The sequence below is a fragment of the Heliangelus exortis genome, chromosome 2 (assembly GCF_036169615.1).
Source record: "Heliangelus exortis chromosome 2, bHelExo1.hap1, whole genome shotgun sequence".
NCBI classification, from domain to species: domain Eukaryota; kingdom Metazoa; phylum Chordata; class Aves; order Apodiformes; family Trochilidae; genus Heliangelus; species Heliangelus exortis.
Window position 1 is genome coordinate 6,271,224 of NC_092423.1, and position 26,863 is coordinate 6,298,086.

The window sequence follows — 26,863 nt, forward strand, 5'->3', positions numbered from 1 at the left end:
TTTATTTTTGTAATAATCCCATTGTTATTCATTCAAAGCTCCAAAAGACCCTTGTCCTCAGTCAAAAGTTTTATGCTTGGAGGAGATTCTAATGGTGAATTTTAGAAGAGAAGTGCGTTCTTCTGGTTTTGAATAGATATTGTCACACTTAGTGCTTTTCTTTTAATAAAATGTCAATTTGTTTGGTCAAAACTGAGTAATTTTAAAATAAATTTTTATATTGGAATCAAAATGACTGTATGAAGTTCCAAATTTTTTTCATATCCTTTAAAAACAGAAAAATAGAGATGGTGAGTTAGTGGAAGAACCAGCATGAGATGTGATTATGGTGATTTCTTGCCTGTTTCCCATCATTCTTAGAGAGCAGGGTTTTTGTTTTCTTTGTCATTTTTTTCCCCCTCCATGAAAAAATAGTGATTATTTCTGAGAAACCTGTTCCCTGTTTAGTTTGGAGGCTTCTTTTTTTGCAGAAAGAAATTTGTATCTCCAAGTAGATGCTCTCTACTAAAATGCTTCTCTTATTGGGAAAAGCTTTTTTTCTATAGAAATTGAAATAGAATTTAAATAGGAAATTTTCAGACAGCTGTTACATATGGCAGGCAATGCTGCTCCCTCTTCCTCTCAAAAAAGTGGTTTCATAGAGAACCTGCAGTTCTCTATATCCATGCCACTGCTGCACTTTTATAAGCACATTTTTCTTTTTAAAAATGTTTCCCTGTCTCCCGTTTTTGTGTAAAACATACTCACAAAGAGGGGGGATGATTAATTGGAAACTATAGAGGAAACTACAAAATCAATTGCACTCAAAGAACTGTCTGGTGTAGAAACTAAACTAATAAAAAACCCCCGAGAAAGAAGGTTTTTTCTCTCTCTCCTTATTTAGCCACAGGAGTCACAGCTATTTGAAGATTCTGAAACAGAATTGTAACCCTTACCTATTACCTTATTGGTGCTCAGCTACACATTCTCTGTGAACATAGCAAAAAATATTTTAAAGAAAAGCCAAAAACTGCTTTGATGGGCTGCAGGCTTATTCTGACCATTTACACCAAAAGAAGACCTGATCCTCAGGCTGATTGTGCTTCTTTATAAAATTAATCCATAAGATTTTCTGCTCATAAATAACTGTGAAATGATTGAACTTTAAATCATAAGACTTCTGATGTGCTAAACCTTGTGGAAGAATAATCTCTTGATAAATTTAGTTTTAAAGTAACGGAAGCATAGATGATTGCAATTCTATTTTTAGATGCGCACAGTGGAACATTGTTGTTTGGTTTGTAGTAACGATAGTTCAAGACAGAGCCTTTAAATGAAGACCAAGATGTGAGAAAAAACAGGAGCACCAGGATGAGTGTGGTGAATGGTTCTGGTTTTGGACAGTTTTGCAAATGAGCTGAACCCACATCGTATTTGCCAGGGCAGGGAGAAGGAGGCAGTGAGGGAGATGGGAGAGGAACTGAGCTGATGGCATCACTAACCAACTCAGAAAGAGTTGAAGACCAGAGCCTGTATCTCTGCTGTGTGTCTGTACCTGCCAGCAGAAAACACAGCACACTGAAGCCATCAATTCTTGGGATTTTTACAGTGTGCACTGGATAAAATGGAGATAGTACCAGGAACTGTAGGGCTGTGCTATCGGGTCAAACCTGAACAATAATTACAAGTAGAGCAGGCATTGAGAGGTGTTTCTGCTTCTTGTGGGGAAGAAGCAAGTTAAGATAAATCATCAGAACTTTGTTTTGAACAATCTTCTTGTTAGCCACTGTGAGACAATGTTATGCATTTGAAGTGGGATTTCCAATTACTCTTGTAAAGTGAATTTTCAGTTTTATTTAGATTCATCTGGGGATATTATAAATTGTAAGAATTGAGGGGATTTGTGATGCTTTCAGTGGTCTGATCTTTCAAGCAAGATGTTCTTCTTTCTTGGACCTAAGGATTGTTATTATGCCCTTGGAGAGTGTGAAATGTATCCTGGAGGCAGGGACAAGGGGAACCTGGGAAATGTCATTCCAGTTTACCTCTTTTCTTTTCCCCACTTACATTTCTGTCTTCTCTGTCTGGCAGGAGAGATGGCCAGGGGAGAGCTTGGATCCCAGACAGCTCTTTTGGAGTTAACATTACAAGTTTGGGGGAATATTTTTGGAAAAGAAGTACAGTTGGGAAAGCATATTTTGGAGTCAGGCTAAACACTTACGTGGGAAGAGAGCAACTGTGCCATCCCACTTGTTCTGCTTCTAAAATCACTGCATGCTTTGACATAATCTGCAAGACAAGCCCAAGACTGGAGTAGGAATTTGGCTGTGAACTAGGATGGATGTGCTTTTTCAGCTATTTTTTTTGCTTGCTTTGTTGTGATCCCCTAGAAGTCATGGATGTTGTTAGCCTGTTATTTCCCTCTACTTTTAAAAATATTAGCTCAGACAACTTTTGACCATGTAACCGTACACTCAATATCTCAAACATCCCTTTCATTTGTAGAAACAAAACAGAAGAAAGTATTTTCCAGATTTGTTATCGACTAATTATTTGTTTGTGGTTCTTTAGAGTTTAAAATCTATATACTACATGTTGTAAAGTAGTTATGGGCAGTGGAAAGCTGTTGGAAAAGTGTTAGGTTTGCCACGCACTGGAGTGGAACAGCCTCACTTTCTTCTTTACTTCTCTGTATTTATGGTAGCTGCTCCCTTTTTTTTTTTTTTTTCCTGAGATGAATCAAGCAGAAGAAAAATTAACACATATCACATGACTTGCTTCCTTAATGGTCTGAATTTTGTGGGACAGATTTTAGTCCAGGTGCCCTGTCACAGGCAAGCAGACATGCAAGCATAGACAGTTCCCAGGTACCTACAGGTACATACCAACACCTGAATTTAGGTTTCCTGATAAACAACTGGAATCATCAGGACCTTCACTGGAGCCTGAAGCATAATTTTAGTTTATCTCACTGAAGTAGACATTTTGAACAGGAGAGATGACTCATGTCCTAATGGCATTTACTTCTCCTTGAATGTCTAACATTCTGCCTTTCTTTGGTTTGGCTTATCTGTTCCAAAGCAACAAAGAAGCTAGATTTTAGTTGATTCATTTTATCCTGTGTATGAGGCTATTTCATATAACTTAGATATCAAATTAAATTTTTTTTTTAGTTAAAGAATTCTAGAATACATTATTTGTCATGTCTAAGATAAGGAACTAGGCTGCAGGGTGGAAGAAGACACAGGTGAATGTGCAGAGGAGCAGGCAGTATGTCAATTATTAGCCCCTTACATGCAAGATTAAAAATTAGGAGATCTAAATCCAAATGTTCAAGCAGTACAGTCAGTTTGGTATAATTTTGGGACCTTATCAGAGAAAATACTCTTAATAGATCATAGACAGAATGTCCCTTGAGGACTGTTACCTTGACCGTGATATTTGTATCTTATTGTGGGTCTGTAGGATAGAAAGATTCCTTCCTATAGGAGGGGATTAGGGTCAGGATATTGGATGATCTCTTGATGCAGTTGCTGTCTTATCATTGCTGTTAGTAATAATAAAGCCATTTTTAGGTATAGTGTATTTTCTTTCAGGAAGTGCAAACAAGTTCCCAAATTATGGATCTAGTGCATTTTCCATTTAGAAAACATCCTGCATTGATACCATTATCAGATATTTCTCTTTCACAGGCCACTTGATGTATTATATTCTGGTTTACTCATTGACTGTTTGGTCCCATAAACTAAATTAAGCAAGAAGCCACAACAGGGTTTGCAATACTAGGCCACTATTGTATGCTTCCAGTGCATTGTGCCTCAGGCCCAATTGAGTGTTACCAGCCACTCAAGCATGCACTGTTGACACATAAATGCATATTTAGATGTAGCTTGTTAGTAAATACATTGTCCCCAGCAATTTTATTTGGATGATTATATTATTATTAATTAACAGAAAATGTCACGACTATGGGAAAGTAATTGTATGTGCAATGTGTTATTTACTCCAAAACAAAGTTTTCTGGTAAGAGAGTGGGGAACTTATACAGGGGAGGAGGGAAGAAATATTCAGAAGCTCCACAGGGTTCTCAGAAGCATGTGTCTCACTGACATCAGTGGGACAGAGCCAAAACCACTCCTGGTAATGTGACTCATACACCTCTAAAATCATCCACGTTCACCACTCTTTAGATGCTCCCCATCATTTGCTCAGCTTTTTCGGGAGAAATAAATCTAATTTGGTGAACCTATTAGCAAAATGTAGTAGCCAGAGGAAGGCAATCTTGGTGCAGGAGTTGCAGGCTACTAGAAATTAAAACCAAACCAAACCAAAAAAGCAATGAAAAATCACTGACTTCTCTGCCTCCATGCTTCTGTCTGCCTCATTTACATAATGCTTCAGAGTATTATGTAATTCAAATCAAATCGCTGTCACTCGGCACCAGTGTCCATTGCATCTTTTCCATGAAGATACCCCGAGCTGCTGAAGTAAACTTATTTGAAAGGAATGACAGAAATTAAATAACTCTTGTCTCTCTGACGCCAGAGGTCTGACCCACTGCCTAGTGCAGTCACATGAAATATTCTCCTTGACTGACATGAGGATTGCACCCCCAGAGCCATGTAAGCTCTTAACTCTGATTCCTAAACTTGGCAACAAAATCCAGTCGGTTTTCAATTGCAAACAGGCAGAATATCCCTTCTCTTTGGAGAGCAATAATCTCTTTCTGTCTCTCAGGGGGAGGAAATCTCTTCCATCAGAGTGGAAGATCCACTAGCTTTATCCAAATTGTATTGTCAAATTTACAGTGCTCTAAGTAATGAATCAAATCTTCAATGTACCCCAGCAAGGAGCAACCAGCTGTTCACTGACAGGGTCCCTGTTCAGTTTGTCCTTTGTGAGTCTCTATTTCCATTACAGGGAAAGATAATTTTGCCAGTTGACTCCTAAGCCTGTGATTTTTTTTTCTCCTGTGTATTATATTGGAAAAGCACAGAAAAGGCCTGGCAGCAGCTGGGGCTCTGTTAGCAAAGAACACCATCCAAACCCATAGAAAATAGGGACCTTCCATCCTTGTCCAGGGAGACCTTCTCTGGCAGCTGGAGATACATTGCATGGGACAAGCAGGAGTATAAAGTAGCTGTGCCAAAATCACAGAGGACTGGTGTGAATGTCACTTGAGAGTTATCACTGTGGATGTGGAGAGGTTCATGGAGAGGTTTTTCAGCTTGGAATAAAGTAGGTGAGAGGATTTTCTTGTCTAATGAGTGGGAAAAGGATAGAGGTGGAGAAGGGCAGGAAGCTGGGCATGCTGTAGGTGTATTGATGGGATGGAGCTCAATCAAGGAGGGTTGTGGTGCAAAGTGTTTGTGATATTGCAGATGGTGGAGTGCTTGGGAGGACTTGATGTATCCCCTCCTATCTTCAAGATTCAGGAAGGAAACCTGCCACCTCCTACAGCTTAACTTTGTATGATCTGAATCTCCTCCCCAGCCTTTCATGTCTAGTGTTTTCTTGACCCTTCATCTCAGCATCTTGTTGTTTCTGTCACCTATATTGCTCCATTTAGCACTAGAAATGGAGTTCTGTTGTTATGTCATGTTTGTATCTCAGTTCAGTGCTAAAATTGTGAAAGAGACCCTGGCTTTACTTATAATGTCACTCATCTTTTTTTTACATTTTTTTTTCATGTAAATATGCCAGTTCTGGTGATAACATATCTAAGTCTGTAGACTTTCCCTGCTGATGAAATGTGTCTCCATAACTTAGATGGTGGGGGAGGAGATCAGTGATGCCTTACCAATAACTTTGTGGTAATGGATCAGACAGCTTTCCAGTCATGGCTCCCTCTCCTTTAGAAACATTCAGCCAAGGTTTTGGTGGCCATCATAAAACCTGACTTTTTTCAGCAGCATAAGTATTCCATAATGGCTTCAGAATATAATGTAATAGCTGTTTTACAACTTCCTATATCCGTTAGAATGTCTTCACAACACACTCTGTGAATAAAATGGACTAGATCTGATATATTTTATTCATGTGAGCATTCAAAGCACCTGATGTGAGTAGTGTATATTATACTCTGCACAACCTGGGGTTGTTCTGTAGATTTCTATTTCTTGCTCACAAGCAAATGTCTGCATCCTCAGTTGAAAACATTCCTCTTGGTAGCTCTCTTCAAGCTCTGTTGGTTTAAGGTGGCAAAGGAAAAATCTTTCCCTGCATCTTAAGGCTGAGTAGTTTATAGTAAAATAACTCTGAGTCTGATCTCTAGTTAATTAAAATAGACATGAAAACCTCTTGGGTGTAGAGAATTATAATTTTCAGCAAAATATAGAGATGTGCACTGGTAGCTATAATGTGCTACTTTCCTCTTGCTTATTTATGTCACTTGGTTGCAGCATAATTTGAAATAAAAACACCTGCAAAGAAAGCAGAATATTTTTAGCTCACTAAAAAAATATTTTTTTTTCATATGAAAAGACCTAGCGCCAGCATTTAGTTCTTAGCATAACATTTGTCATCCCCAAATACTGTTTCAATATTGGGATGAAATCTGAATTCATTTCCTTTAAGCACATGTTAGCTTTCTGAAGATTTTATCTTATCAATAAGTCGTTGATAATGTCAGAATGCTGTGATTCTGATGAGCAAGATGCCAGCAAAACTCATTAAACTGGATTTAAAGAAAGTACAGTGGAAGCAGAGCTGGTTGTGGTGAAAGGCTTGTGGGTCAGTGACTCTGAGATTTTGGGTTAGACATTTTGTGTTGGGATTTTTTTTCCCAACAATGTGAATGCAATGACTTCCCTTACTTACTTATTTTGGTCCTGGTCAGAATTCATGGTGAACAAAGAGGCCTCATTTTAGGAAATCTGTGTTTATGTGCTGTCCTATCAAGCTGCAAAGTTGCCTTGTGACATGGACAGCAAGAGGATCTCTGTCTCACAGCTCCTCCTGCATCAGTCTGGGGTTGACTTCAAGGCTATGCTTTTCCTAGGAGATCTCCTTCCATTTCTGTCAGATTTTTATGGAATAGAAAAACCTTCCCCTGCAGCCCAGAGATGGGAGCCTGCCTTCTCCCTGGCAAGCATTGGGAACTCCAACACCCCTTTTTACACCTTCCACTCTGAGCTCACCCAAGGTATCATTGAATGAAGCAGCATTTTCAGATTGCCTTCACAAACTGCAAAAAAAATCCCAGGGTTTTCCAGCTCCCTGTAAGCTTGGTTACCCTCTAGGCCATTACCTTAATTCCTCAATCACACATTCTCTGGTGTTCATGCTCTGCTGTGAAGGCACTCTTTCTAAAGATTGCATTTTTTTATGTCCAAAGACATAAAGAGATGTCCAAAGACATTTCTTTATGTCTTTATTTCTCATGTCCAAATAGTCCTGGTCCTAACAGATCACTTTCCAGGCTGCTGTGACTTCCCTGGGATGGGTAGAGCTGTGCTGATGTAGGCCAGCTGTAGATGTGTCTTGATATATGTGTTAGGAACATGTACCATAAAAAATGATTGTTTATGGTCTTGACAAACTTATGCCTGTTGGAAAAAAAGAAGCAAATCAGGTATCAATTTAAGCAGAAGTAATGAGTGTGTTGTGTAAAATTTCAAGGATGATATTACTCAGTTCCCCCTTGTTTTGATGTGAGCACACAGAACCTCAGAGTGTGTATTAACAGGAACTGAAATATTCCAGTTAAAAGAGAATTTCCCATGACACCTTCTATCTGTGGAATGTGAAGTGTGGTATAAATACAAGTGGATTAAGTCTCAAAAGGTTACCTGTTCATTGTCAGTAGAATTATGAAGTGTCTAAGTCACTCAGACTCCTTTAGTCTTTTGATCTTTATGGATCTTAAGGTAGAAGGTCTTTATTGATCTTAATAAAGCCCAGGAATTCTCCATGAAGCTATTACTTCATGGTTGGAATAAGACTTTCATGCTGTTCCATATTACCTTGTCTTTTTAAATATGATAAAATGTTTGTGTGTATGTGTACATTTATGCATAAGAATTTCTGTATCTAGGACAGTGACATCAAATTAGATGTGTCATTGTCTTGTTCTTTATTTCCCTCGCCTATTATTCTCATGTTTTGCAGTGCTCTGCAGGTCAAAGGAAAATGCCAAAGAGGTTTTTCCTTACAAAGGGAAGAAAAAAAAGTACTCCATGGAGTCTCAAACCTTTAACAGAAACACATCCTTATGACTGTTTTTGTTACCACAAAAGTCAGGAATGTAAAGTCTATATTTAGTCACGAAGTTATCTTAAACAACAAGAAAGTTTAGGACTCCTGTTTTTCATTTTGTAATATTTAGGTCTTAATAGAGTTGCAGTGGAAATGTCCCTGCTGCCACAGGCTAGCATCCATCTCAGCCCATGGTCAGTGGTGTCTTCTTGAGTGGCATCACAGAAACAGTTGGGTTAAAAGAACTCAGTTCTACTCACAATGAGGATGTCTGATGGTATCAAACCTTTAGCCTGTGAGCAGAACTTTTTCATTGTTGGTCTTCAGCTTTAGGTCCTTCTTTTTCGTTCCCAAGGGTCTGAAATACATGAGTGCATATCCTTGATATACCACATCAGGCAAGCAACCTACTGCTGTCATGCAAGTGGCAGATGGAAGTGCAAGAATCCATGGCTTCCACCTGCTTTTCCTAGGAGATCTCCTTCCATTTCTGTCAGATTTTTGTGGAACAGAAAAACCTTCCCCTGCAGCCCAGAGATGGGAGCCTGCCTTCTCCCTGGCAAGCATTGGTAACTCCAACACCCCTTTTTACACCTCCAACTCTAAGCTCACCCAAGATGTTAATTAACCCTGAAGTCATTGTCCAACCAGGTGTAGTGCACAGCAAGGACCTCAGCCTCTGGATCCCCTCTTGATTCTGGGGGGCAGCAGCTATCTGCTTGCTGATGTCAACATCTTGGGTTATGATAAGGGGTTGGTAGGCATTATGGTGGTCATCTGTGTCCACAAAGCCCATGAAAGAGCATGGAAGCAACCAACTGGGGGTTTATAGCCCCCCAGAAAACCCACTGCCCAAAATGGCCTTTTGAGTGATGGTCAACCATTCATGGGGAGTCAAGGAAGGGTTTATAGAACAATCAAGTCATGTTCTGAGAACCTTAAAGGTCTCCTGAGCTAAGGTAGCTGGAGCTTATGAGAGTAAGGCTAAAACTGTAATGGCATTTATCTTTCTGAATAAATACAAGTGCTAGCAGTATCTTACTTGTTTGTACTGTTCTCACTTCTTGCCGTGCCACAGAAAATCTGCATCTTGGGGCTTTATTTTTATATGCACATTTTGTTTACATAACTGGTACATTTTTATCTCAAAACCCGATGTTAACTGAATTTAACAAAGACAAAGCAAGAGGGAAATGTTCATTCTGTGCATGGTGATATCACAGAAACAATGTGTTTAAAGCCTTGTACTTCAAAAATATGCCTGAGAGAAATGGAAAAATCCAGGCTCATATTGTAAAAACATGAGTCACAATAGCTATTATCTCTTAAGAAATGGCATTCCAGCTCTTTGATTCTGTCATTGATGATTTCCCTTTTAAAGTTGTGGAGCTTTCTTACCCTTGCAAGAAACATCTGGGCTAACCCTTGCTATTTGTAGAAATGTTTGCAATTCATAGATTAAAAGAAATTAGACACAGAAAGGACCCATGAAATTATCTTGTCCATTTCCTGAAAGCATACAAAATTGAAAAAGAATTAGGCTAAATACATATATACAAAAATTTGGAACTTTAACTTATATGCAATAAAAAGACGGAACATGTCAAAATTTTTCAATTGTAAGGATGCTAGAAAAAAATTATTTTTTAAGGAAAAATAGGAGAGCAGCAAAATCTCTAATGAGGTTTGTGCAGGATTTTCCAGTTGTTCCTAGGCAGCTGTCTTTCTGGAATTTGCAGATAAAATTGAAAAGATTGATTTGACTAATTGGAAATTGATTCAATTTTTTAATAAGAGAGAGCTTTAAGCAAAAATAATTTCCTTTAAAGAAAATAAATTAAAATTTCTCACTTTGATTATGTTTTTCTGGCTATTAGATCTCCCTCATCATCTCCTATACTTCTTTGTGGTTTTTTGAATTTTTTTTTTTTTTTAATTGACAAGTTCTGTTGCCAGAATGGCTTCTTTCAAAGGTCTTTAATGCAGTCTGAGAAGGATTCTGAGTATTCTAATGAAGATTCAGCTTTTTGTGACCAAGCAACACCCATGAAAACTGTGCCACTTAGTAGAGACTTTCCACACATCCTCTTACTATCTCAGTGTCCCTCATGCTATATGACCATGCCTCTAGGTCAGCAGTATGGAGAAGGTGATGCAGAGGTTGCTACCACCAGTTTTCCAGAAAAAGGGTTTGTCTGTGGAGGTTGGAAGAAGTCCCATGCTCTGAAGCACTGGTGGCTGGTGCAGTGCAGGTCCTGAGCATCTGCAGATGGATGGGGGAAATTAACCTTGGTTCTCCGTGCACTTCCATGTCTACACAAGCTAGGGCAAAAATGAGTAGTGTTTTATGCACCCAGGTTCTGCAGCTGAGGGACTTTTCTCAGTGAATGACAGCATCTTTATGTTTAAAACCATTCATGGGTCTTTTGCCTGTGGATTTGTCTCAGCTTTGTGAATCCTTGACATTTGCAGCCAACAGGTTTCACATGATAATTCCATGCCATGTGGAAGGTGGCCTCAGTGGCTGTTTCAAACCTGCTGCTTTGTTTTCATTTAAAATTTCCCCATTTTTGTTTTATGAGAGAGGGCAAATAATCTTTCCCCATTCACCATCTTCACAGTGCTCATGATTATCTATATCCCAGCAAGCTCCCTGCAATGATCTTTCCATTTTAGAGACCTCCTCTGTGCCCTTCCAGAAGTACTGATCAGCCACTTATTTTTGCTCTTGTTTTTGTTGTCCCCTTCAGCACTGAGACAGGTTTCAATGTGGAGAAACAAAAACAGAAACAATAAAATACCCCAAAAACCTCTGAGAATTCTCTGGCCACTGGTACAGATTTAATTTATAGAAATGAAATTCTATTTGCTTGCACTGATGCTGAGTCACAAAGTGTGGAGCATAAGAAAACTTGATTTGTGGGGAAGCTTCTAATTTCCTGTTTTATTTTTTTTTTAGGAGGAAGGGGATGAAACAAATGATGTGGGGGAAGAGGGGAAAGGAACAAAAAGAATAAATTTAAATAAAGAATGTCAGAATACCCAGACTCCAGGAAAGCTAACTCATTTTAGCTCTGCTTGTTCCAACAAGCAGTAATGTGGAGAAGAATGTACAAGCCACAGTAAATCACTCCTGTATGATAGGCTGTGATCAATGACAATTTAATGAATTCATTTTAAAACGAAGTCAGAATAGGAAAAACAGTAGTTATTTGAAAGTGTCCTTTACTCAAATAAATTGAGTCAATAAATATGCTATTTGTCATGCAGAGTCCAGTTAAAGTCTTGTTTGCTAACAAAAATGCTGTCATCACAGAGCCTAATAGAAGCAAACTATCTGGAACTATCCTCTGTAAATAGACAAATACCATCTGAAAGCAGAAAACAACAATTGGAGCTGAACAAAGAACTGTATCCTGAACACAAGGATGAAAGCAATAGTGTAGCCCACCTCCATACCTACTTTTGTTTTTGTCACCAGCTTATGTTCTGATTTAGTATGAATGGTCTGGTGGTGGTGACACACAAGGGTTGTGTTTCTTCTGTGCAATGGGTTTTAATTGTTGGGTACTGAGGTTTTCTTCTGCTGGAAAAATGTGCCACTGAAGTCACTATTAAATTGTGAAATCCAGCATAGGTAAACTTGGATGGATTTGTGCAGGCCACTAGAGTGAGGGTAAGCTTCATCTTTTTCCAAACAGTAGTTTTACATTAATTTTCACAGTTCTTTGTGTTTTTTTGTGTGGATACAAGAAGGATTTTTGTTCAACTGTATATTTTACACATGGTTTTATTCATGCCAGTTGAAGAGATGTGGCAGTTCTCATTTGCTTACATTCAGGTGGGGATTGGAAGTGTTAGCAGGGAAGCACCACCAGCCCAGGATGGTCAGACCTCATAGGTTTGGGATGATGTTCAAATTGGGATTGGATGGAAGGAGCCTGATTTTTCCAATATGATGAGTAGTCAGGAGTGGCAGTTCAGCATCTCAGAAGCTTGGGGTGCTCTGCTGAGTGTCCCAGGTCTTTGCCAGGCACATCTGGGCTTCCAGCATCCTTCAGATTGTAGGGTGTAGAGGACAAGACATACTCCAAGGTCTTGACATATATCTTGAAGAGGTATCTTTATCTATCCTTTCTTTCCCCAAAGGAAAATAAAAATTCTTTTCCAGAAGCCCAAGACAGAGATTAAGAATAATTTTTGTGTGATTTGAGAATCTGAACTTGACCCTTCATTCTTGAAATTTGGGATAGAACAGATGGGACCTTTTTAGAGTTAGCATCATGTGGCTGCAGATCAACTGATTTAAATCTGCCCTGCAGTTGTCTTAGGCATATTGTTCATCCACTCCCAGAGCTGCATTTTTCAAAAATGAATTAGGAATCCAAACTCTCATGGTTTTCAATGAAACTTAAGCTTGTACGAATTTAAGTTACTCCTTAGTTTGGATTATGGATCCCAAGTGAACGAAATATTTAAGAATACTCCACGGTTTAAAATTTAAGAATACTCCAGCTTGTTATCTCTGATCATGAGTAATTCCTAATTGAAATTACAGTTCCAGTCACTTCTGTTTTCCTTGGCTTTTTGTTAACCACATTAAAATAGATGAAGGGTTTCCTGGTTATAGTCTACAAGTTACTTGCATTATTTTATTTTCGTTCCAATGACTTTGTTCTTGCTCTGCTCCCCTTGCTCACCTTTGGTGCTTTTCCTTTCAGCTGTTTCCACTACTAGGAGTAAAGACCAGCACAGACAAAGCAGGATGAAAAGATGGCTGACTTCTTGTTACCACCGGGTACCAACAGCTTCCACCGGTTCACGCCTGAATCCTTGGCTGCCATTGAGAAACGAATCGCGGAGAAGCTTGCAAGGAATGCAAAGCAGGAATACAGAGAGCAGCTGGGAGAGGAAGAAAAACCTCGGCCTCAGTTTGATTTGCAAGCTTGCAAGAAGCTGCCTGATATCTATGGGACTGTTTCTCCAGAGCTCATTGGAGAGCCATTGGAGGACCTTGACCCTTTCTACAGTGATCGTAAGGTGAGCCCCAGCCTTCCCGCCTCTTTGCTTTCACTGTAGGCATTAAAACCTTCTCTGCATTGAGGGCTCTGGTTTTTATCTGCCTACAGCCAGGAAAAGTGTTTTTTTCAGATAAATAATCAGAGTTTCAGCATGAACAGGGCTCCCAGAAAACATCTAAGCTGGAGTGCAAAGAGGGATAAAACACCTAATTAATACTTGGATGTTTTCTGATGACTTTGAATATATGAATATATTAATATATGTCATTGGCAAAAGAGCAGAGCATTAGCTGAGTTAAATAAAGGTTTTTATCTGCCCTATCTTGCCTTCTACATGAGCCTTGACTCTTCACAGGTCTGTTTATCACTTAAACCCCTTAATGTTAAGGGCTTCTGGGTGACTTGAGTCTTGTGCTAGCTCTCTGCATGAGAGCAGGAGGCACCTCCCCAGCCAGGTTCTTTGCCTGTGGAGGGATGGTTCAACTCCAGTTCAGATGACCATAACAGAGCTGGAGGGAGATGTGAGCAACCTGTGCAATGCTGGCACTTTGCAGAAGGGTAAGCTTCATCCCAAAGTGAGCACCACCTGATGAGAGATCACGTGTAGGCTGGACTAAAGCCATGACAGTGCAAACAGTTTCTGTCAAAAGGCTGTTGACAGCAGAGTGGGACTGGTTGCTTACTACAGTTCATTCCCCTTTCCAAATATTTTGCAACACAAGGCAGAAAATAAGGCTTGGAAGCCTTATTTTTAGGCAGCTTCTGATTTTTTCAGGTACTGATGTTCCTGATTTTGGGCCATGCTACTTCCTGTAAACAATGAATTAATATGACCACAACACTATTTCTATTAAAGCAGTGTAGAAACAGGTGCCACAGCTACAGACCAAAAGTTAAGTAGATAAAGACAAATAAAGTACTTACCTGGAAGGGCCAGAATTAATTTACCTTTAAGTTTCCCTGCTCTCCTGAGGCACAAGCAACAGAATATAGATTTGCAATTTTATTCCCATAGAAGTCTTAGGCTCAAGGTGGGTGTGTTACTTATAGTTTATCTACTGAATGTCCTGATCCTGTCTCTGAGTGAATATTAGTTCCTCTGTGCATAGTGGGGCCTCTCTGGAGATCAATAAAAATTGGGCCAGCATGCAACTGACCTTTGCTTTGGATTTCAGATAAATCAGAGTATTGGTTTCCTCTACCCATATTAACCTGAGTACAATGACAGTGCCTCAGTGCCAGGGTCAGATCCTGCTGTGGAGCTGTGCCTTATGCAGCTTCTTACTTGGTGAGACAAAAAAAACCCCAAAACATAAATAAGAGAAACAACGTGTCTCAAAGTAGGCAAGATGGGTTAACAACACAATAAGGTTCCCAGCACCTCGTAAGGACATCAGAAAAATCCCCCCCACCTCATTTTAGTATCCAGGTAATTTTTTATTTCTGAATGTGATTCCATTCTCTTTCCAGCCCTGTGATGGAGGTGATGGCACAGGACACTGTAAAGAGTGAAGAAAGAAAAATAGTTGGGATAATGCAATAGAAAAGGCAACAGCTCTCTCTTCTCTTGCAGAAAAGTCTTCACTGAGTGAAAAAGAATTTGAGGGTCTTGAGAGAGGGAGTGGGGAAGAAGTATGGGATATTGTCATGCATTTCCTAATGGGACTTTGTCTGGGAAAAACTGAAAAAATAAATGCAAATATTGAATGTCCTCATTTTCTATTTTCTTTTGCAGACATTTATAGTACTGAACAAAGGGAAGACAATCTTTCGATTTAGTGCCACTCCTGCCTTGTATATACTTAGTCCTTTCCATCCAATCAGAAGAGCAGCAATCAAAATTTTGGTACATTCATATCCTTTCTGTTGATTTCCCTCCTTGTGTACTTGATACATATTTTAAACACAGGTGGATGAAGCCAGAAACCATTTTATTTCATTAAGCTGATTTAAATCTTTTGGCTGAATTTGCTTGCACTAGCAGAAATGCCCTTAGATTTTTTGGTTTCTTTTAGTTTGTATTGTTATCTGAGCTATCAAAATGATTGCATTATACTGTTGGCATCAAATGTGAACTGTACTTGAGCTTCTGGTGAGTTTACTCAGGATTATAAGGTGTGAAGGGCCTGATCAAATTTACTAAAGAGTCAGTGGAGGAAAGTGGGTGTTGTGCCTTATAGGTGAAGGGAACCAGGAGGCTGGAGCACACCTGGGGAAATCTGCACTGATGGAAAGCTTTGCTACTGAGCATTTAAACAACATCTCCCATGAGACTCTGGGGCTGCAGATGCAATTTAATTTTGAACCGCCTCAGAATTAATATTTATTTTTCTCTCCCTAAACAGAGCATTTTAAAAACTTGTTTTATTGGGTTTTTTTTAGTTTGTTTATTGCGTTGTGTTACCTAGTAAAGGCATAAGCTGGCCTGCTGGACCTTTCAATGGAAAGATAATGTCTTCAGCTCTGAAGCCATGCAATATACACTGCAGTGGTTTGTTTTGCCTTGCTTTTATAACTTGGCCACAGAAACACTGTGTTCTGACATAGTCACATCTCTCTGGTAGACCAAACTGACCCAAATGTTCAGCATTGTGTGAACATCACTAATAACACACCCTTGTTCATGAGTTGCCTGATTTCTCATGGTGGCATGGGAGACCTGGAAGGAATAATGCAAACACACACAGCTATGAAGACTGAGTGGTGTTTTAGTAATGGAAATTCCTCACCTCCAGTGCTCATGTCCACCACAAAGAACTAATAAATACTAAGTAGGTAGCATCTTAGAATCTGTGGTTCGTTGTGAAATTTCAGGGAGAAGAATAGGGAAAGAATCCAGATTCCCAGTGACTGTCCATGCAGGGGTGGAAGGAAGAAAAAAAAAAAAAAAAAGAAAAAAAAAAAAAAAAGAAAAGGATGAAAATATAGATATTCTAATAAGGAAATGTATGCAGAGCTTCTAGTAACAGTAATTCTTTGCAAAAATTATTATGGGATATCAGCCAAGTCATTTTTATGGTTACTGTGTACACACCATAGAATTTTGCAGAGAGCTTTGCTGCTGTATCAGGTTATATGTGCAAGCAGCAGAGCACGTGCTGCTGCATATCCAGAGCCCAACTCTGTTTCTTAGGTACATTCACATCAGCACAGCCTTGCCAAAGTTAATTGAGGTCAATGAATTTGCATGGGTGTGATTAAGAGGAGAATTTGAAAAATGGGCTTCTTAGAACAAAGCCTGGATGTGTGAATATTGGCTCCAGCTTTGGAGGCCTGTTCTGTCTTCTGCTTACTTTCTTCTACACCAGCTGCTGAAGTCAAGGGGTCACAGGTATGTGTAATACAGAGGAACTACATGCCCTTGGTAGCAGTCAGCCAAAATACAAGTATGCAAGAAATCCTTGTTACATTGCTTCCAGGGATAAAGACCACAGAGGAGAATATAGGAAAGATATGTCAGGAAAAGAAATGTGGTCAGATAAAGAGCATAGAATTTTGATTGTGGAATGTCACAGTGAAAATAAAATTCTAGTTCCAGAAAGGCCCATGTCATGACCTTGTGTTGATAATGTCAGGAAATCCAGCAGCTCAGTCTTTGGCAAGCAAAAGCAAGAGGCAACAGCTCCAGCAAAACTGAGGTTCCTACATCAGACACTGATTCGTTTTCTATTGGCCAAGACACCTCACTTCAACCTGAAACCCAAAGGCCAATTGGCTGGGCAAGCAGTCAATATCCCAGGCAAGATGAAGCCTGAGTCTGCAAGTACTCAGGCAGATAATATCACAGACATGAATCTGGGAATCAGATCTATCATCTTGCGTGAGTGTAATCAAGTAATCTTTACTTTCTCCAAACAAAAGCCAAAAAAAAAAAAAAAGAGCATTAACAAATGGTGCCCTGTAATGTGAGTGCCTGAAGCAAATTCTTTAGTAGACACCATATTTACATTTCCAGTCGTTGACTGAACTTTGAAGGCCAACAGTAGAATAGAATAGAGAGGATAGAGTAAAATTGTCCTGTGTAGAAGCTCTGGGGGTCTCATTTCTTGGTTTAGTAGCTGTATATGTAGCTCCTCCTTTGTGACTTGTGGCTGGATGGATCCTATATGTTCACTGCTCATCCAGACAAGCCTGAGTAGCTTAATCATCCAAAAACACACCTATCCAAGGAAAAAAACCCAACAAAACCCAAAAAACCCCACAGCTTAATAATAATGCAAATTACTTGAATTGACAACATAATCCTAAACCTCTTCTAGGTATCTCTCTCATTCTTCAGAGTCTAGGAAGTCTTTGGAAAGGACCGTGGTCCAGACTACTTCCAGAACAAAGCCCTGGTCCATTTCTGTCACAGAGGACATCCCATTTGTATCAATTGCAAACCAGAAGTGTTGGATGAGTCCTTTTGCCTTCTGCATTATAATTAGCTAACAATAATATCTTTATTTACTACCTGCATCTACTATTAAAGTTAGATAAACCACTGCTAACATTTCACCTTACTCTTAAAATACTCCTCTTAGTTCTTCCTGCCTGCAAGCCAGGAACCATTCTATATCTTCTTTAAGAATTCCCAGTCTTTGATAATATTTTCTGATTGAAACTTTTCCAACACCTGATTTTATATGATTTCCTCCACAAGGGAAAATGAGACCTTGTGAAGCACCAATTATATGTACTATTGATTGGGACTAACCTTTCCTTGCACATATTACATGTAATTTGGCAATGATCACTTAAAGAACCTCCAGTATTCAGCCTTCTAATTAACTTCTAATCCATCATAATGAAGTCTAGAAGTGTGCTGCATCTGACTATATATCTTTTTTCTAGAAGATAAAATTTATAGCTTTTAGAATCAGTTTGTTCAAAGCATATTCTGTAACTTCAAATTGGAAATAATGAAGTTAATTTGTTGTAGAAAGGATTTTGATGAGTAGCTTAGTATATTTGGGTTGTGGTCCATAGCAGAGACCAACTTACACTTGAGGATTCATTAGCCATGTCCACTCATGGATCAGTAGGCTTTAAAAAATGTGAATTAATGGCAGTTCTGACAGGTAGCAGACAATGGTGCTAATAGGATTATTTTCATTTCATCACCTTTAGTTTGTTCTTTCTGAGTAGTTCACAATTACTGACTTTTTGTAATGCAAACAATTGCCTTAGATTTCAGGTGGGAATGTTAATTTTCATTCTGTAGGTATTTCTTTGTCTTCCTATTAGCATGGATCTCTGACTTCGGTGCATAACCCACTAAAATGTTCCTTTCTTTTATGTTCTTTGTAGTTTTCAGCTTGGTCATGAAACTCAGCTTGAATTCATAGTGCGTTTGATGTCCCAAAGCTGACTCCCTATGTTTTCAAACTGTGTTCTCTGGTATATTCTCTATGTTTTGAAACTGGTTTTGAAGCTATGTTTCAAGAAGAAGGTGATGGCACCTGCCTATAAGTGAGCATCTGGGAAAGTTGTTAGAATCAGCTTATACCACAAAGAAACAGGGGCGTACAAATCAGACCAATGATCCTTAAATGGGTTTTTATATCAAAATTTCCATGCTTGTATTATATAGTATTTGTTTGGCTTGCTCTGAAGATACCGTGTGGCTTTATCATTGTCACAGGATTTTGCTGTATTTGAAAAAATTAATGCAGTGTTTTCTAGGCTGGCAGCAGCTTATAACCTAATTGTGTTAATCAGATGGGCACAACTTTTAGAAATGTATCTCAGGCTGACTTGAGTAAATGGGACTGGATATCAGATATCCTTGCTGGTCCTTCAGCAGGAGGTGTTGGCCTCAAGTGGAAAATGTTTGTGGGATGAGCAGTCCCTTTGAGTTCAATTACTGCTTTCTGCAGTAGCCCTGGGGAATATGCAGGTTGGTTGCTACCAATTTAACCTCATTGGTGCTTGTGTGGTCCATGAGCAAATGTTCCACTCTCTATTCAGCAGAGATTTTGGCTCGGCGAAAGGGCAATTTTAATGCAAGCATTTCAGGATATACATTTGAAATTATAATCACTCTTCTTAAACAAAAATTACAGTCAATGGGATCTGCAAAGGGATAAAACAAACAAATGAACAAAATCTTTTTTCTTTTTATAAAGAAGGCAAAAAATTTACATTTGGATGATACTGTAGGCTGTTTTCCTTTGCCTTCTCTCCGTCTAAACTCATTAGTTAAACTTTCTCCAGTGGCATGAGACTGATTATTTATGCAGGAGAATCCCACCATGTTTTGTAATTATTATTATTATTATTTTTACAGCAAGCAGAATGTGCTTTTAGGAGAGCAGCTCAGTGGACTATGTTTTCAGCTTCAGGAATTCGATCTAGGGTGCTCCTGCTTGTACTGGTGGCCCCAGTTGAGCAGCGAAGTGCAGGGACCATACACCTGGGAGGTTCATTTTTGCCTCCAATTAGGGAAACTGGTGCATCAGCTCAGGCTTTGCAGACCCAGACCATGTGTATGCCAACCAGGTTTGCAGACCAAGCCTTAAAACCCAGTGCTGTGTAACTTGTCTTAGCTTTTGATGAAACTTTATACTGAAAGTGAGACCTCAAGCTCATTAGAGAGATTAAGAAGACCAGATTTATAACTTGCCCTGCTGCCTGAGAAATGTTTCAGGGTGCAAAGTAAAATGGGAATTTGCAGACTCAGGTTTTTCTGTAGCTACTTAAATGAGACTAATCCCTCTTTTCATACAAAGCTGTGCACCTATGCACATTGTCATCTGACTGACACAGCCGTAAATTTGAGTTATTGTATTTGTGGAGGACTGCAGAGTCAGTATGTTTGTTTGCTGTATAAAGTGTGTATAAAAGATGCAGGCAAGGTTTAAAAAAGCAGTGAAGTTTCCCTCATTTTTTCTTTGTTTATGTAGTTATTTTTTTCTTTATGATCTTGCAAAGAAATGTCTACAGATCTTTTTAAGCATCTTTCAAATTATGAGTTGTCACATCTTATATGAAATGACTAAAATTTATTTAAAGGTAAATCCTTATACCATATGCATTGTTTTCCTTAATTCACTTATTTACATTGTTCAGTATGTTTATTATGTGCACTATTTTAACTAATTGTGTGTTCATGGCACAATCAGAGACTCCACCATGGAACAAATATGTTGAGTAAGTACCCTTGCTATTTTACACCTGCCCTGTCCCTATCTCAGCTGCCTCCTTCCAGCTGTTACATTCTTCTTTTCATCTTGTTTGCTGTTGTCTAATTTCTTTCTAGTAATACTGTTCATAGTATCTGTCCTGACAAAATATTTCGCCAGGTTTTTGTTGCCTGTGAAAACTCCCTTAGTATGTCAGCTAACAATTTTTAGTCTACAGAGCTCATACTTACTGTCCAATGCTCCTGCTATGCTACCTCTGAATGAAATCAGGTATGAGTAGAGCTCTGTTTGAATCTGGCTGGCCTTCCACTGTTCCCATGTAACAGATTTGATGGGCTGGACACACTAAAATAGGCTGATGGAAACGAAGTTGAATTATTTCAGAAATTAATTCCTGGATGTATGTAATTCTGTCCTTAGACTGAAACTTAGAAGAAGGAAAAGTTTATTTTGGACTGAGCACATGATGAAAAGCATTTTCCTGTAACCCTTGGTAGGCATAATTTATGAGCAAGCATAAGATTGCCTGGAAACACTTTTATGAGGATTTCTGTCTTTTTACCTTGCAAAATCTTCACATTTTTAAATTTAAAAAAGAGCAGTGGGTTCCAGAAAAACCTATTTCCTTTCTTTAAGTTACTTTAAAATATTCCTTTTTGAAACAGATACCAGATGCACAAGCTAATCAACCTACAGTGCATTAAACAATTATTTTGGCTCATTGAACCAATCAGAACATACTTTTTATTTTTGAGTGACATGTGATAAACAGAGCCATCTGCTGCTCTGCAGCCTGGTGGTTGGTCTACTCAGGGCTGTAAGAAAAGACAGTAAAATGCCCTTATTTTAAGTTTTCATAAAATCATACAGGACACATCTTCTAGGCCATAAATTACTAATTATAGATAGCACTGAACCAAATATTTCATCCGATCACAATAACATCCTAATCCCAGGATGTTTGTCGTATTTCTGCATGGGGCACTACCTTGAAGAACATCTGTGACTTTCCTTTTCCCCTGGTGTCATCCTTTTCTTATTAAAAATTCTCCCACCAAACCATGGCCATGATGTATTCAGCTGAAACATGGACATCTCAACCGTGTAAGTGAAAATTAGGTCTGTGGGCCTATGGCTGGGAATTTGAACATTCTGGAGGAAAACATCAAAGTGCTTGTTGTGTTTTCCATAGGCAGGGAAAGGTGAATGATGTTATCAGTGCATCAAGCACTTGTGCAAGAAACATAGAGCAGAAATGCAAATTGACCCATGCAGCAGAGAGTAAATCCTTTCCCCTCCATGTTTCCTTTTCTTGTGTGTCCCCTCATACCTCTCAGTTTTTCCTCCTCAAATGTGTAGAATGAAATCAAAGGCAAGTACTTTTGAGCAGCAAAATAACCTGATGAACTTTAATTCAAATTGATTAATATTGAATTTGATGAAGATAAATTTAATCCATTTTGTTCTGCTGTTCCAGGGACTCACAGGGGATGCACAAGTAACCTTGTACAAATATTTGTCCTATATCTTTAAAACAGTTTCCTTACCATTTTGAAAAAAATAAATCAATTCAACTTACCCCTATTAAGAATTTTTTTTTTTAAATCCTGACTTCTGTAGTTAAAGAAGCTGTTCAGTTGCTGGAGGACTTTGCCTGATCCATTTAGAATTAGATGATGATTATACAATCAATTAAACCATCTGACATGCTGAATAAATACAAGTGCTTTATCATTTTAATGAGCTTATGTACCATTAAGTATTTTTTTTTTAGTTCTTTGCATGTGTTTTCTGCATAAATTACTGAATACACATGCTTAAAGAGCCTGTCACATGGGTGACCTATATTTGAAATACCAGAGCAAAACTGAATAGGAGCCTTGAGAAGTTGGAGACGAGATAATGCTTAGGTGTATGGTCAGAGGAGATGAGTGAAATATCTAATGCCCACTTTTCCAGGAAACAATCCTGCTAAGCTCCATTTGAAGATGAAGCTTACTGAGGTTTTACAGCATCTATAGCTGGGCTGCCCAGTTGCAGGTCAAGGAATACAGCTAAGAGAAAAGTTTTCCTTATTATGCATAAAGAAGTTCTTCCATGCATATATACTTTTTTTAAATTATTTTTTTAACCAAACAGACACCCCAACTGTTTTAATTTTGTGTGTATGATGGCACCATTATTCCTACTGATGTTTAGGGACTGAACGGAAAGCTTTATGGGGTCTTAGGTGTTTTGGTTTTTTTTAATAGATATGATCATTTGGAGAAAAGGGGTAGGGAGTACCAGGGTATAAAATAAACATTTTTTATTTTTATGAAGATATGGCCTGGAACACCAAGTCCCATTGGGCTAGATGTCTCAGATATAAACATTTAAAAGAGGTGTGGTGTGTCCTGAAGTATATCTCTAAAGGTAGCTGGGCCCCTGAGTGAATACAGATTTGAATATTTTGTCAGATAAATTACTGTTCTCCACAGAGAATTTGCTGAATTTTTGTTACAAGTATCATCTTTATTATAAAAGGTAAGATGCATGCTTTATGCAAGTTCATCACAGTCAAGAGGCTGTTGGCAATAAACAACTTATCTTACCAAGGGAAAAAAAAAACACTCTCACGTCTCTTTCACTGTCAAGGAGGTCAGAATTACTACAGATAGTATTCAGGTGGGAGTTTTCCTCTTATTCAGTGAGGGAAATCTGTTGTTTAACTCTGAGGACTGTAGTGGATTTACATGGATATTGAAACACAAGGGGAGTTGCAGAAAGAACACCCTTTTTATCTAATAAAACATATAGGTCACATTTTTTTAATCTATGGTGCTTCAAAATAACCTGGGTAGGAAGAGATGAGAGGTATGAATGGAACAACCATCCTCCTTCAAATCAGAGGAGCAAAGCAGAATGTGGCATGATCCATTTCACTGGTGACTGCAGGCAGAGTGTGAAAAGTCCCATTGCCCAGCTTGGCATCATAGGATTGATGCTTGACTTGTGAAGATCCATCAAGGGTCACTCTGTGCTGAAAATTATCTTCAACCTCCAGCTGTCACAAGCACTTTCACCTTTCTTACATGTTCCTTGGTCCAAATGTGAAGCTGCTCATATGCAACCCAGTGCTGCAGCCATCACCTACATGAGCAGCCCCAAGGAGGTGGGCAGGAGGTCTCATAAGAGTAGGATGGGGTTGAGGGTTCCTCTGCTTTCCTGATGTCCATGGCTTGCTAATGCTCTTCCTTACCTTGGTCTCTTTGTTCCCCAGGTACACTTTCACTGGCATTTACACTTTTGAGTCATTGATAAAAATCTTGGCAAGAGGATTTTGCATGACAGAATTCACCTTCCTTCGAGATCCATGGAACTGGCTGGATTTCAGTGTTATTGTTATGGCGTAAGTAGCACTCCTTTATATTTTTACAAAATAGTGATATACAACAGAACTTTTTAAATAACTGTCTGGCTGTTCTCTGTTTTTTCACTCAAGTTATACTGAATATGAGAAAAAGGCTGAAGTGTATGAGGATGGAGGGTTTTTTTTCCTGAATGGTTTCAGGGGAAGTCAGAGGAATTCTCAATTCTGTTCTCTTAATTCACTATAATATTTTAGAGAAAATATTTACCCTCTCTGTGCTTCACAGAGAGAGATGTTTGCAAAATATCTTTGTTAATACTTGTGTATCTAATGTAGTTTGGGGAATGTTTAGACCCCTGAGTAGAAAGTGTTATAATACCTGACTGAATATTTAAATCCTCTACCTATCCATAACACCACCAAAGCTATTTGCGCATTCTTCACTTAACTAACCCTCTTCTCTCTGAAGGGAGTTACTATTATACTACAATCGGGAATGAATTTAGAGGCCTTGGGAATAGAAATTTTGCCCCCAGCATGATATTTCTCTTCATCTGTATTATACTGCTACCTGTATTACTAGAGTGTACTTGGGACATGTGAGGTTTTGCTGTTTGGAAGGAACTGATGAATCTGTGGCATCTAAACAGCTAAAAAACCATGGGGACAGGGGAGGTGTCAAAGTGGACACAGGGTCAGCCCAAGCTCTGGCCAAAGGCAAATATCTGACACTGTTGGTATCTTCATCTGAGCTAGTAATCCAGATTTCCTTCACAGCCAAAGAAGAGAGAAAAATGTATGAGCAGCAGATGTCTTCTTGAAGTGAAAGTTAGTAGAGATGCCCTGAGAAGCCCCATTTCCCCATTTCCTAATCATGGAAGGATTTCACCCAGTCTCCCTTTATTTTCTGAGGGGTGCAATGTGTTCAGGTTTTAGTTTAGCTCTTGTTGCCCTCAGAGTTCACAGCCTTAGGTGAGATGCAAGCCTGCTAGCCCTGGCATTTGAGTTGAACTTCTGGGCCTCTGATGTTTGAATGGAATCAAAATTTATAAAAAAATGTTCAGCCAAACTTAAAGGCCAGTGAATTTGGTAGAAAAACTCAGGCAAGGTGCAGGGATCAAGACCAATATTCAAGGAGAATCTGGATGACTGTTCTAGTCATATGATTTAGTTTTACACTGCCCTGGAAGGAACAGGGAGCTGGATGATTCTTATAGGTCACTTCCATCTTGAGATTTTCTATCATGCTGTGAATCTTAGCAGCATTTAGCAGAAGAAAAGCGTGAATATGTGTAAAACCTATGTGGACATAATTGGGAACAATTCCATTTATTTTAGTAGGCTTTGGATCAAGGCCAGCCCTAGGCCAGATCCTAGTATCTGTTGCTGCATTCCTATGGGCTTGGCTGAACTGCCATCTGGCCATTGTGATAAGCTTTTAAAAAAAAAGGAAAAGAAACAAAAAAGCAATGCAGATGGGGAGGGGTGTTTGGAGGCCAGCTAAACTCTTCCTCAAGCAGTGCTAAATACAATTTTCCTACAACATTTAGAGACAGGACAGAACAACACAAAGTGTCGATGGTAAAGGCATCTGCTTGTGAGTCAGGATGAGAGTTTATTTGCAGGTCTCTGAATTCAGCACAACCCAGAGAGCTTCTGTACATGGTTTTCTTCCCTCTGTTCTACAAGGAAGGAGGGTTTTAGCAGTGAGGCAGAAAGGAGCAGAGAAAAGGACACAGCTTGCAGCCTTGGCAATACATCTGCTCCACTTCATCTTCTCTACTCAGACAGGGGTTGGGGCATCACCCCTGGCTCTGCAGAGCTGCTCTGGGAGCATCTCATTTCCTGTCACTGAGGTTCAAGTCTGAAAAGTCAGTGCAGGACAAGGTCTGGGTATCTCTTAAATTCTATCTACATCATCTCTGGGTGTTCGGGGTTTAGGGAACTGGAAGGATGCAAAGGTTTTCACAGAGATGACGTGGACATTTGCCCAGAGGCGAGTTTTCTCCCTGCGTGTAGGAATCAGGGTTTGGTGCCCAAAGGTTGTGGGCTTGCATCTCTTTTTTGCTTTTCTAGTTCTTCCAGACTTGAATGGCCACTCTGCTCCTTCCCAAAGATTCATGAAACCTTCCTTAAGGCTTCTTTAGTGAGAGGCTTGGGCGGTTGTGCTTTCTTTCCTAGCTACATTTCCATTTTCTCTCAAAATATTTCATCTCTTAGTTAGAAAATCCCTAGAACAGGGAGGTCTGCAACTGCAAAAAAATCAAGTTTCTGAACATCAAAGCACAGCAATGGCTGTGCTCTTCAGACGTGGCACCCATTCCTATAATTTCTTTAGGGCATATTTTATTAATGTTTTTAAAATAGGGAAAAAAATAATTGGAATTCTGGAAAAGAAAAAAATAGAAAAATGTTTCCTTGAGCCATAGGCACTACTGAGAGAGTCAAAAGTGACTGCAGTAGCATCTTCATATGTACAATGAAACCTCTTTCCCAAGTATGCAGATAGGAGATAGTGCTGGGTAATGGAATCTATTCTGGTATCATTTATCCTTCATATAAATCCAATTTGCAAGTAATTTAAAGTAAGAGTGATTATGAAGTTAACACTGGTGCTGTCTTGGCTTGTAGCTAGTGTGATATTAGAGGTATTTCTGTATCTGGAAACAAAAGTGGCATGAGGGTTCAAAACAGGAAAGCCTGGTAAGGACCATGAGCTGTAGATAGACCAAGGATTTAGAGTTTACAGAAAATCTGATAGAGGAACAGCCATCACTTGCTTTACAGTTCTTGCAGGATATCTTCTTACCTCCTCTTTTGGGCAGAAACAGCACAGATAGGGTCATAGATGAAGTTTTAAATAGCAGGTTAGAGGGCAGGAGGTGCAAAAGGTCTTCAGGGCTTTTCTTCTACACTGATCTAACAAACACAGACATGGTTTGTAACCCACCATGGATGGGTTCAGGCAGCTATAATTTTGGGTTGGAAAGTACCCTGCCAAACTCTTGAAGAAAATAAACAGTTCTCTGTCTAACAGGGAAAGTCAGGATGGGAATTCAGTTACTTCTCTCTCCCCTATACAGAGGAACTGGTCTGCTGCAATTTATGAGAAAAAGCCAAAATAAATCTTAATCACCTATTGTGAACAAGCAGTATTAGTATTATGCTTAATATTCTCGTTCACCTGTCAG

The 26,863-nt window shown here is 39.1% G+C and overlaps 1 protein-coding gene across 7 annotated transcripts in view; it reads left to right on the forward strand.

Moving 5' to 3' along the window:
- Window positions 1-26,863, forward strand: part of LOC139792019 (sodium channel protein type 5 subunit alpha-like) — a 213,132-nt gene that overhangs the window by 26,772 nt on the left and 159,497 nt on the right. For 6 of the 7 annotated variants that reach the window (XM_071734645.1, XM_071734641.1, XM_071734646.1 and 3 more), the window contains exons 2-5: window positions 12,897-13,215; window positions 14,932-15,049; window positions 20,237-20,327; window positions 23,583-23,711. In XM_071734645.1, the coding sequence (XP_071590746.1) occupies window positions 12,949-13,215; window positions 14,932-15,049; window positions 20,237-20,327; window positions 23,583-23,711 (605 nt within the window). In that variant the 5' untranslated portion in view covers window positions 12,897-12,948. Of the gene's footprint in view, window positions 1-12,896; window positions 13,216-14,931; window positions 15,050-20,236; window positions 20,328-23,582; window positions 23,712-26,863 lie in introns of those variants that run through there. The other variant, XM_071734648.1, reaches the window with a different exon arrangement.